The sequence below is a fragment of the Thamnophis sirtalis genome, unplaced genomic scaffold (assembly GCF_051295495.1).
Source record: "Thamnophis sirtalis isolate CommonGarterSnake01/CBP01778 unplaced genomic scaffold, rThaSir2_p1.2 scaffold_9, whole genome shotgun sequence".
Taxonomy (NCBI): domain Eukaryota; kingdom Metazoa; phylum Chordata; class Lepidosauria; order Squamata; family Natricidae; genus Thamnophis; species Thamnophis sirtalis.
Genome location: NW_028261389.1, coordinates 59,099,541 through 59,112,398, shown reverse-complemented (window position 1 = coordinate 59,112,398; position 12,858 = coordinate 59,099,541). Strand labels below are relative to the sequence as shown.

Here is a 12,858-nt window from a genome sequence, read left to right as displayed (position 1 = left end):
GATATTAACAGAACTGGCTTAAATGTGTGATAAAGAACAACTAGGGATTCACCAAAATATGCTTCAATTGTTGAGGAGATGTGCATCTTCATACTAGTAGTTTGCTTGGACCTTAAGTTGTGGAGAAATCATCTCCTCAACAATTCAAAGGAATGGTCCCAGAATAAATAATCCCCTAGGCAGGGGGTTGGACTAGAAGACCTCCAAGGTCCCTTCCAACTCTGCTATTGTATATAACATAACCCAGAAAACCATTCATTTCAGAGGTGGTATTCAGCAGGTTCTGACCAGTTCTGGAGAACTGGTAGCAAAAGGTTTGAATAGTTCGGAGAACCAGTAAATACCACCTCTGACTGGCCGCGCTCCCATATATTCTCTGCCTCCCGAGTCCCAGCTGATTGGGAAGAAATGGGGATTTTGCAGTATCCTTCCTCTGAACTGGGGTGGGAATGGAGATTTTACAATATCCTTCCCCTGCCATGCCCACCATGCCACATCCACCAAGCCGTGCCCACAGAACTGGTAATACATTTTTTTGAATCCCATCACTGAACCATTTATCCAGCATAATGTATTACTTTAGTTGAAAAAGTATCAGCCACCATTTGCTCAATGTTAGTGCATATTTAGAATTGTTCTTAATATTTTAACAGCATTTTAATGTGGTTGAAATTTTACTTCAAACAAGAAACTAATGTTCAGACTTTCAGTTATGATTTTCTATTAAAGTCATTCATCTGAATTCATTAACTCTCTTATCCAAACAGGATTTACCAGTTCAGGCAGAGAAATTATCAACAAAAATGTAAGAGTACAAACGAGGCTGACAAAAAAGAAAAGCTTACCTCCAATATATTAGAATAGCAACAAGTATCACTAGACAGGTGAATGTCAAGGTTGATACAATCACAAGGGGGATAACTGTCTTCTGTTCTGGCAGTCCAATAATCAACTGATGGCTACTATTACTTGCTTCTGCAGTCGGAGAAAATTGAAACAGCCTATATTTAAACTTTGGCAAAAAGACACCACATAACTGGCCATGATTTCAGAACCCTAGGTTATTGTCACTTACCCCAATGCTTTAGCACACAGAGCAAAATGTGTGTGAACATAGACAGCACATGTACATTTGCAAACCAGTTTAAGGGAAATAGACAGAAAAGGCAGCAAAGCAGAAGTCACGCTTAAGCAGCTGAACCCCCTCAGAGTCCAAATTTGCCATTCATGATCTTTATGGTGAAAAAAAAATCACGTTTGATTCAATCCAGAATAATAAAGTAACCATGTACTTTATTTACTTATGGTAAGAAACAATAAAAATAATTTCATATATGTTTCCCTATAGTTTAATGCTGATAAGATGCAATTACTGTTTCTAACTTACCATTTTAGTTTTTACTCATACTTTATAATTAAAGGCTTTGAATATGCTCTTCGTTGAAGATCAGACCTGCATTAAGGCAACTCCCATAAAAAATAGGATTTTATTATTATAATAATAATACAAGCTAGAAATAGACCAGGCTTAACCTTTCTTCCAGGAGAACTTGTAGAATGTTTTGTATCAAAATGTCTGCTTTTCTTCATTAATATATTGACATCAAACGGCAGGTATTCTTCTGTAATTATAAATGTTTCCATAAAAGCTCAATATATTGTAATGATCTATTGAGAAGAGTAGACGCTAGAAGCTAAAATTATAATCTTCTAAGTCTTCATAGAGTATATTTGAAGTATTAACATAGTCTGGAGACACAGGCACATATTGTGAAGTATTTCTAAGTAAATTTCACAGCAATGACAATATAAATGCATTTGTGGAACCCATGAGCTCTTGGTTGAAAATGAAAACAGTAATAATAATGGGATGGGGAGGACAGCATGACAGGGTGCCAAATTTGAAAACCTATTATCTGAAATAAATGATTCTATCAAGACAAATAGAAAATGCTTTTCTTGACCAAATTTTGTAGTTTATATTTTAGTAAGTACCCAACTTGATGGAAAAGTCTGTATTTATATTCTATCACAAGACTAGAGAAATAAGCCCTGATTTTTTTTTAAAAAAATGAGGATCAATTGTAAATTATTATTACACTTAAGAGATCCTGACAATGATTTCAAGAAGATGTTGTGTGGTCCATGGAGTTACGTCCAACAATCAACAGAACTGATATGGCTAGCAAAATGGATTTATCTTTCTGTAAAGAGGTCAGTGATCCTGCTAAGCAGATTTGGAAAGACCAAAAAAGGGAAAGAAAGAAAGAAAGAAAGAAAGAAAGAAAGAAAGAAAGAAAGAAAGAGAAAGGAGAAAGACTGATACAGCTTGTATGGAATCCAAACCAAATAGCACTTTGTTCACTGTAACATCATGAAAAAGTAGGTGCTGTGCAAGAGATGGGTGCACATAAACTTTCACAAAATCCCAAGGGAAAAAGGCAGTCATTATTCATACCCAACTGCACACATGTAAAGGTAAAGTTTCTCCTTGCACATATGTGCTGGTCGTTCCTGACTCTAGGGGGCGGTGCTCATCTCCGTTTCAAAGCCGAAGAGCCAGCGCTGTCCGAAGATGTCTCCATAGTCATGTGGCCGGCATGACTAAACGTGGAAGGCACATGGGACACTGTTACCTTCCCACCAAAGTGGTCCCTATTTTTCTACCTTCATTTTAGGTACTTTTGAACTGCTAGGTTGGCAGAAGCTGGGACAAATAACAGGAGCTCACTCTGTTATGCGGTGCTAGGGATCCGAACTGCTGAACTGCCGACCTTTCTGATAGACAAGTTCAGCATCTTAGCCACCGAACCATTGCGTCCCACATGTATTAGCATCTAAAATAACATTATGCTTCTCTATTTTAAGCAATCAGCAATACAAGACTGAACAGAACATCTTAATGCCTGTAAAGCAATTGAGGTTTTTTTTAAAAAAAGTCTTCAGATTTCTGAATTTATATTATTGACAATGGAAGGAGATAAACTGTAGATTTCATACATCAAAATGCATAGCCAAAAAAAGGTAAGCAGCCTTTGTAATAATCTATTGACTGTCAAGAATCTGTTCAGGACAACTGATTCTTCTACTTTCAAATTTGTCTTATTCACACAGATCTGACCGGCATAATCTGATTAGAATTTCCATGTGGTTTTAATGCAGAAAAAATAAATCAAAACATGTAAAAGCATTGAAGAGTTTTTTTCCTCCACTGAAGATTCTGGGGTATTTAGGAGCCTTGCAAACATAATGAGTACCATATAGTGAATGGAGAATAATGGACTGCATTTAAAGGCCATTTATAGAGCAACACAAAAAATCTGCTATTTTTTCCCCTACTTCTAAAGGAATGCTATTAATGAGATCATCCTCCTTGCCAATATTCATGTATTTACTACAATCCTGCACATTTGGAATAACAGGTATTTCTGTTTAAAGTCAGTGACATAAACGCAGTCGAGGCAGGGATGATGATCACCTTGGGATCTGCAAGAATTGCAGCCCATCCTGGATCTTCATTCTAACACCCCACATCACGGTCTGCTAAAAGACTAGTGCACACTCACAGAAGTACCTTAGCATTTGCCTAGGTTTGCAGAATGGAGATAGAATTAGTCACCGGCAGAGGAGGGCTGTGGATGGCACAGTGACCACCCTTATTCTGTGCTACATAATATGAACTCTGGGTGGCATCCAAGAGATACAGAAAATTCTCAGTTGTGTTAGCAATAGAAATAGCAGTTAGACTTATATACTGCTTCATAGGGCTTTCAGCCCTCTCTAAGCGGTTTACAGAGTCAGCATATTGCCCCCACAGTCTGGGTCCTCATTTCACCCACCTCGGAAGGATGGAAGGCTGAGTCAACCTTGAGCCGGTGAAATTAGAACCGCTGAACTGCAGATAACACTCAGCTGAAGTGGCCTGCAGTACTGCACCCTAACCACTGCGCCACCTCGGCTCTTTGTTGTCTTATAGTTGTCTGGATTTGTGCAATTCAGATATGGTAACAACCTGTAAGTGCTGCTCCACCCAAGCTGCAAGCTGTGCTGCTGCTGGCCCTTCAGAAAATAGCTTATACGTGCAGACCCTGCTGCTTCAAAGGGAGCCCCATCATTCTGCAATTATGAATCACTACAATGGGGCAGAAATCTCCAACTTTGGCAACTTTAAGACTTGTGGACTTCAACTCCCAGAGTTCCTCAGCTGGCTGAGGAACTCTGGGAGTTAAAGTCCACAAGTCTTAAAGTTGCCAAGGTTGGAGACCACTGCAATGGGACACCTCATTTATTTAGGGACAAAAAAGCTTTACTCATACATATGGTTTAGAGTCAAATGGCCAGGTCACTGAATTTTACATTTTGTTTTATTGTAAACTGCTAAATAAATAAAGTCTCTCAGCCACAGCCATAGGTAAGTCTAATATTCGATCCATTCATTTAGAGTTGAAAATCCATGAAGAGATAGATGGTTTCTCGTGTGCATGAAGGACACTTAAAAACCATTTACACAACTTCAGGCTTACTCAACACTCCTATTTCTTGTACTTGGATTTTATGTGCATTTCTAGTTGATTAGCAAAATACCGCTTCATAGAAAACATTAATGTTTAACTGCTGCTCTGCTGAAATAAAAATAAAGCAGAGTAGAAGGAAATACTGTTATAATACCATGAAGAGGCAGAAAAATCAAAGGTTACTTCCCATGAAGCATAGCATGCAACATTTCTAATGTATCCTTTAATTGCTGCTTAGGGTGAAATGCACACAACATACTATATTGTTAATTAGATTAAATTAAATGTATTGTCCTCACTTAACTTTTAAAATCTCTCTTTGTATATTTCATTTCTACCCTTTATACAAATTGACAATAATCTGATTAATGATACTACTGGAAAGCTGTTCAGTCAGTGTGACATATGGATATACATTTTACTGCATTGTTCCTATGGTGAATATTTCATGCAATGATCTAAACTCTATGCTGAATACCCATAACATCATTTCAGTGAAGGTAAAAAGAAGAAAAATAAAATAAATGGTATTCCTCAAAAATTTTAGCCTTATAATCATGCACAGTAGCTCAAATTTTTGTATGTGAGGCTGAAGTCTCAAAAACTTAAATACACAATTCTTTCCTACACACAAAAGATTAAAGGTTATATAATACTGCCCTCTACAGGTACAGCTTCAGAGTGCAGTTTACACTCAATTTACCAAATTTAATATAAATCTGTATCATATGAGACCATAATTTTCACATTGCATTATATCATGTGTATAAAAAACTGATTTTAGTTCCCTAGTGTTTATTTTAAATTAAGTCATGTTGATATAGAGAAAGATATTTAATTCTTCTTTCAGTTTTAGTGTGAGGGCAGATAGCAAAGCCTTTAGGCCAAAACAATTGAAATAAAAAACTTTTCCTTACCAAGAATTGTCTTATCCTCAGCTATTCCAGCTGAATATTATAAAATCAATGCATAGCTCTAAAAGTCAATACTGATGCTTTGTTTTCTTCCCATCCCCCTTCATTTTTTCTTTTGTATTATATTAGAATGTAAGCTAACATAAAGAAAATGTTTCACACAATCTCCAAAAAGTGTCATATTAATGAACATTTCCTAGATTCAGAGAATACATTGTTTTGAATGAACATGGGCCTTCTCATAGTATTGCCCTACAATCCACAGAATTCTCTTTAAAAAGATATTAAAATCAAATTAGAAGGCTGCTGTAGCTATGCAAATCATGAATACCCACCCACAACTAACCTGCCTCAGAAATGTTGAAGACTGTGGAGACAGCTCTAGATATGAATTCTATTGATGACTCTTGCAGTCCAGGAGTTAATTCTGAGTTACCTGTTCCAACCACCCCTTCCAAGTCATGTTCATTAACACCAAAGAAACTGAAATCTGTTGACATCTCCTCATTTATGCTATCTGAGGTACCTGGGCCAGAACCACTTTCTTCATCACTGGTAAAAACTGACCAAGATTTAGATTCTAATGTTCTTGGCAATGGGTTGCTAAGAGTCTGAGCAGAATTATCCAGTAAAGCCTGATCACCGTGCTTCTTCATCTTCCTGTTTGGGGCCATGGCGGGAACTGACGCTTGCTTGAGTTGATCAGTCTCCTCAGTAACTGTATGGTCTGACAGAGAACTAAGGATTTTCTTCGCTTCCTTTTTCTGAGGCCTTTCAAAATGTAGTTTTCTAATTATGTTCTGATGACTGTTTGCATTGTTTAGGTCAGTAGCTGGCTCATCTACCTCTTCCCGAGTTTCTCTGTTGGAAATGCATGTGTGACAACCACTTACAGGCAAGCCACTATCATACTCATCGTATTCATGATCAACCATAGAAGACCATGGTTCACGATTAGAACTGGTTGTGGGGAGCAATTGAGTGGGAATTAATAGAGGGTTTAAACTTTTGCTGCCTTCACTGCTGGAAGAATCAGCTGTAAGAGATCTATGTGTATCTGGTGCATTGATAGATGCATGGTGAATAGAATCAGAGATTACTTCAGGCATAGAAAATGTCACATCAACTATCTTAGCACTTGAGGATAAAGTGAGAGACTCAGCCTTTGGCCAATCATTTGGAAGATTGTGAGCAAAGGTAGCTGCATTTGGCAACATTTCAGTTGTCACTGTATTCACTGCATTCAAGGGGAAAGCATTTTTATTTTCAAAATTGGTTGGTGGATACGGCACACCATTATTATACAAGGAAGGAGAAACCTGTTGTATGTCTTCACTCTTATGCAAATAGGGAGAGATGTACTCATCACTTATATGGGGAAACGTTAAACTTTCTGGCGAACTGAAAGCCTTACCAACAGTATGGGATATATTTACAGCAGATGGTTTTGATGTAGAATGCAATACTTTTTTATATTCAGCTGCATTTGTGGCTATTTGAGGCAATATTTGGTTAAAAACAAAATTACTACTATGACCATTTGTAACATTTTCAACCAGTACTGGATCATCAGGCACAGATGTTTTACGCACTGTATCATCATTGGAGGATTGAAATGAGGTTTGCAGCAATGAAATATTATTTAGGGTAGCTGAAGCCCAGTAAAAGTACTGCTGGCTGGGAGAAGGCAGTGTTTTGCTAGAAGCAGGGGTAGAGGAAGCTTGCTGTGAGTTTGCACTAAGCATAGGCTTAAGCAAAGTGTCATCAAAGACCGGAGTTGCAACATGCAAAGACTGAATAGGAACATTTTCCAAGCGCTTACTAACATAATAATCAAACACCTTAGTAGCAGGAAAAGCAATAGATCCTGGCAGGATTCCCTTTGCACTAGAGACAGTAATGAGGCTTTCTTGAGGACGTGTATCCTGCTTAGGAATCTCATAATTAGAAATGGATGGAGGAGGTTCAGTCATTTCATTTCCAGTATGAGAAGCAGAAATTTGCAGTCCTTTGTCATATCCATGCATTACACCATTTTGGGGAGTCATCTCAACTTCACCTGTGAATACAGGTGTGCTGCACATTACTTCACTGGAAGAAACATGCGAAGAAGCTTTCAGTACCGACCAAATATCTGTGTCAGGCAAAAGGGACTCACTACCAGAATGAGCTTCAGAGCAATCCGTTTCACTAGAAAGAAAACATGGAGGCTGCAGAAAAGTATCAGCTTGCGAGACTGCAGAAGAAGGCTTAGGCACCGGCATATTGCTATAGATGCTAAACAATGGACCATGATGAAATGTGCCAACAGACTCATGCACAAATTCAGACGTGTGATAAGAAGCAGCAACAGTTTGAGGAGAACCCATATTACCAGATAAAGCATAAACAGATTCAGACATTGTAGACACTTCATGCCCATTGAAATCATTGCTGGGTGGCTCCACTTGAGATAACAAGTGAGTTCTATCATGGCCAAATCCCAATGTCTCTGAAGTAGCATGGACCATCTGATATGATGTCACATCAGAAAACTGAGTGAGCCATGATTTGGTTAATGTGCCACCCTCCTCCAATGTCAAAGAAACATGCAGAGACCCTTTATCATTTTCAATAGCTGGAGCAACTTGTGGAAATGTTTGAGAAACCATATATAAATGGTGAAACATTTTACTACTGGAGGAAGCAGAAGAAAATGGAAGCAGAGGTACATCATCATAGGAAGACAAGGTGGATTCAAATGACATACCAACACTGGGAAATACAGGTGTAGCATGCAAGGTCACATCACTACTTGATGCTTCAGGGGAAATGTTGAGCAACTGAGTGTCAGACAATAAAGGGGTGACTAGAGGAAACACTTCACTACTGTAGGAAGGTTGAAGTGGTATCTCACCATTATAAACTGCTTGAGTTGTCTGAGAGAGTACCTCACTTCCAGAAGAAGCAGAGCCACGTTCTTCAGAATTTGATGAGACAGAGTAAGATGATAACTCAGAAGAGGAGAGAGCAAAGGTAGAAGAATGTAGCAATACTGTAACTGCAACTGAAGTATCTTGTGGCCCCTCGGGATCATTAGGATAAAGTGCTGTTGTAGGAATAGGGGAATTAACGTTAGAAAGATCCTTGCTATCCAATGCAACAGCAGTACTATCTGTGCTATTAGGATACCACTCATTTTCATTGATTGCAGATATTTTGGGGGCAGATTCTTCTGCTTTTGAGGGTAACATGTCATCTGATAGAATTTTGACATAGTTTTGAGAAAGATCATCCTGTGTGGTTGTGTCTGGACTTCCAGAACTAAACGTATTTTCCTGAGATGTCTCCAAAGTAACTAACCGGGTAGCAGAGGTGATAGGAATGGAACCCCAAGAGTCATCAGTTTCTAGGTCAGGCTTAAAAGCAGATACCTCTATATCATCTTCATTACTATCAGCAGCAGATTCTCTGGTTGTTTCATTGCCAGAAAAAGTGTGTGCATACTCTTCCTCATTACCTTTGGTGGAGCTGCTTGCAGGAGGAACAATTGCTGTTGCTGCTTGAAATTCCATGGGGTTATTCTCTTCCTCCTTTAGTCCTTCAGTGAAAGGTGGAAAAGTTTGATCAAAAGTTGCTTTGGAACGATCGTGTAAGTATTTCTCTTCTGTGAAATATCTCGGTATTCCATCTTCACTGAATTTTGTTTCCATCCTTTCCTGACTGTAGCTAGATGTGGTAAACTGGAACTTGCTTTTTTTGATTTGGTTTGTTGCACTATCTCTACTGGCAATTACAGTAGCGTCTTCATCCAACCCTGTCCTTTCATCTTCCATTTCATCTTCCTCCTTTAAAAACGTGTGTAAAATATAGTTAATGTCCTCTTAAATAATGCCTGGACAAATGAACTAAGATATTATAAAGACGTGTATTTCTGTAGCTTATAGTAGCAGAGCAGTGATCCCCTGGCTTTGCGGACTAGTGGAGGGGGGAGGAAATGGTTACATGCAAGTGGAGGGCATGTGCACACAAGTGAATGACTCCATTTGTGTGAGTGGTGGGCACATACACCCACCGCTCACATAAATGGAGCTGCGCCCACGCTCACCTGCCGCTTCAACAGTCCAGTTCTGAAATGGCCTGGTACTGGACTGCGGCCTGGGGGTTGGGGACCCCTGTGATAGAGTACTGCAATGTGGCCTCTCTCTGGATTATCCTTTAGAAAAAGACTGCCAAAAGTAGCATCCAAGTTGTTTTTGGAATTAGCAATATTCCAGAATTTTGCAAACATACAGAATATTTTCAGTGATATACATAATCACTATTAAGAAATACACATGGCAATGAACCAGAAAATCATTTGATGTCATGATATTTGATTCCCATCTAATAATAAGCTCTATGTGTGATTATTTCCCATTTCTCTTGATAATAGTTATTGATACAAAATGTACAGTTTAGCATAACATTCAAAATTTCATCTGCTCAAACAGTATGAAGTACAGCATGACTGGGAAACGTATTTAAAAGAACACATACCAAAACCTATTTTTGGGTATGGCTTTTTTCTGCATTCTGTATAATATATATATTTTTGAGAAGATGCTTTAGTATCTGTTCGTCGATATAAATTGGTATGAATCAAATGGCCCAGTGATGGCTAACCTTTTTCTAAAGATGTGACAAAACTGTGTGTGTGCAGCTATTGCGCGCATCTGCCTGCCCACCTGCATGAGTGCCTCCCCATCTGCACATGCCCGAGCAGCCCCCCTACTGCACACGTGCGAGCAACTCCCATAGGGGAGTATTTCCTGAAGCCTGGGTAAGGTAAAAACAGCCTCCCGTGGCCCTCCAGAGGCCTCTGGGGGGCCGAGGGAGACCATTTGCACTCTCCCTAGGCTTCAAGAAAGTTTCTGGAGCCTGGGGAGGGAAAAAACAGGCCCAATGGGCCAATCGGAAGCTCATTTCCAAACTTTCGGTTGGCCCATTGGGCCTGATTTTCCCCCCTCTCTAGGCTCCAGAAGCTTTCCTGAAGCCTGGGGAGGGTGAAAGATCAGATGGCCGGCACACACATGTGTGCTGAAGCGGAGGGCTGCCAAGGGCTGTCGTGCTGGCAAATATGGCTCTGCGTGCCACCTGTGGCACTCATGTCATAGGTTCACCAATCAATAGGCATGTCTTACAAGTGTCTACTGAGATATGCCATATTTTGGGGAGTATAAGATGCACCAGAGTATAAGACACACATTAGTTTTTGGAGAGGAAAATGGGGGGGGGGGGAATTCTGCCTACCAGGTATTCATCTGGCTAGTCCTTAGCCTGGTGAGCTTCAGCACATTAGTTCGCTTGCTGGTTTTGAGGTTGGGGATGGTGGGGGCTGTGCTTCTAAAGCACAGCTGATTGTCAGAGGGAGCAGCAATTAGAAAAGCAGGCAAAGCATGGAAGATTGCTTAGCTTGTGTTTGGGCTGAAAAACAGCTTCAAAAACACAGCTGATCCTTGAAGGGAGTTCCAGTGACTAAAGCAGGCAAAGTGGGGAAGGGGTAAGAGAAGGCAGCAGCTGTTCCGGGTAGCCATTTTGGGCACTGCACATCAAGCATTTGGAGGCTGAAAACGCAATGCACACAGCCAAAAAACACAAGCCATTGTCAGTGGAAATCTCTGAAGCCAGGAAGAGAATGCATGGAAGCCAAAGGGTAGGGGCTGGTGGGTGGGTGGGACTACATTCAGAGTATAAGATGCACCCAAATTTTCAGCCACTTTTAGGGGGAAAAGTGCATCTTATATTCTGCAAAATACGGTATGTGCTGTTAGTTCAAAGGATCTTCCTTTACACATGTTATAGAATTGCAGCCCTGTAATCATTTTTCATGCTTTAATATAACTTGCCATATTATTTAGAATGCTTTAGACTGACTTTGTGACAGCTAAATATTTTACTTCAAATGTCAAAATATTCACACTGAATATTTTATTAAACGCAACACTTTTATTTTCTAATAGCAGGAGCATAATCTCTTGCAAGATAATGTAATAACCATACCTCATAATCTTCTGTTTCAGTCAATTCAGGAAACAGTTCAATTTCTACAAAATAAAAATATGAATGTTTAAACTAAAATTTTAAATTCATAGGCAATAAATTATTTTAGTGCTTAAGATTTATTCTAAAGTTTTTTTAAAAAATCATGTTACAAATATTTTTTAAAAGTTTTAATGGAATTACTGAATAATTTCTGTACTCTGGTTTCCAGCACAATTATTTCTGACATGTAGTATGGTATATAGCAGAAATATTATAAAGTACTGATATTACATGATCGAAGGAGCATAAATAATTATCTAAAAAACTCTGATAGAATCAATCTATTCTAGGATACAAATGTTTAGGGAAGATTAAAAAAACTAATCTTTAATTTAATATTGGAACTTCTATGATCAAGGACCAAGTTATATATGACTGTAGAAAATGCAATCTAGGTATCTATTTTTTGATTCATATAGTACCAGAGTTGTATTTGTGTGTCTTAAATTTAGAACTGGTTATACTATACTTTGGAATATACTCGTCCCATATTTTATTCATGATATTACCATCTCTGAATTATTTTCTGTTTTAATATTTTCTGTTTTAGTATTTTGATGAATATTTAAAGTTGGGATCAAATATTTTAAGTAAATAATATATTTAAAATTGATAATGTGTAGTACAAATAATATCCTCACCATCTTCCAAAATATTAAATTTGTGATTAAGTTTTTCCAAACAAAAAATGTCAAATTCCCAGTCATGAATTCCCACATTATATCTTAGTCTGTTTATTAAGGAAGCATGAAAATAAATGCACCCTTGTGACTTTCTTAAACTTGAATCTATTGAACATGTCCATCTGTACAGCCCATTCCATAGGAATGTTAGAATTAGTCTAAGAAGTTATTCTGACATTTTCATTTATTACAAGGTTATGTTATTACTGATTGTAATCTTTTAATAACTTATAAGGTTGGGTGTGGTATAACAGCATAAAATAGACATTGGGAACTGACTGCTAGTAAACCAAGACAAATATCATCTTAATAAATCTGCAATTTTTCATTATCAGTAATTATTTATCGTTTAGTTTTTTATTATTGTATTATATCATAAACCTCATTCTAAAGCAGGGCAGAATTTAAATATATTTAAATAAACTCAATATTTTTTATCTTAGGCTACTCAACAACCATATCAAGTTTTTTTATCTAATCTGAGGAAAAAATAAATCTATGTAGGCATGCTATTTTTTGCAAATCACAAGCTAAAAGGGAAGAAGTTTGACAAAGTTAAAACCATTGATTTGCTGGTAAATGTTTAAAATTCAACTTTGGCAATTCCGTTGCTATCGTTGTACTGCTAACCCAAAAGTTGATTGGCAAGCGAGTCATTGGGGCTCAACCAATTCCCAAAATTTC

General features: G+C 38.2%; 1 protein-coding gene across 5 annotated transcripts in view; it reads right to left on the bottom strand.

Annotated features, from left to right (window-relative positions):
* The window catches only part of PTPRZ1 (protein tyrosine phosphatase receptor type Z1), a 122,670-nt gene that overhangs the window by 27,373 nt on the left and 82,439 nt on the right, over positions 1-12,858 (bottom strand). For 3 of the 5 annotated variants that reach the window (XM_087723657.1, XM_087723658.1, XM_087723659.1), the window contains exons 11-13: positions 11,450-11,493; positions 5,775-9,255; positions 846-975 (exon numbers count right to left, since the gene is read on the bottom strand). In XM_087723657.1, coding sequence (XP_087579783.1) covers positions 846-975; positions 5,775-9,255; positions 11,450-11,493 — 3,655 coding nt within the window. The remainder of the gene's footprint in view (positions 1-845; positions 976-5,774; positions 9,256-11,449; positions 11,494-12,858) is intronic. The other 2 variants (XM_087723660.1, XM_087723661.1) reach the window with 1 other exon arrangement.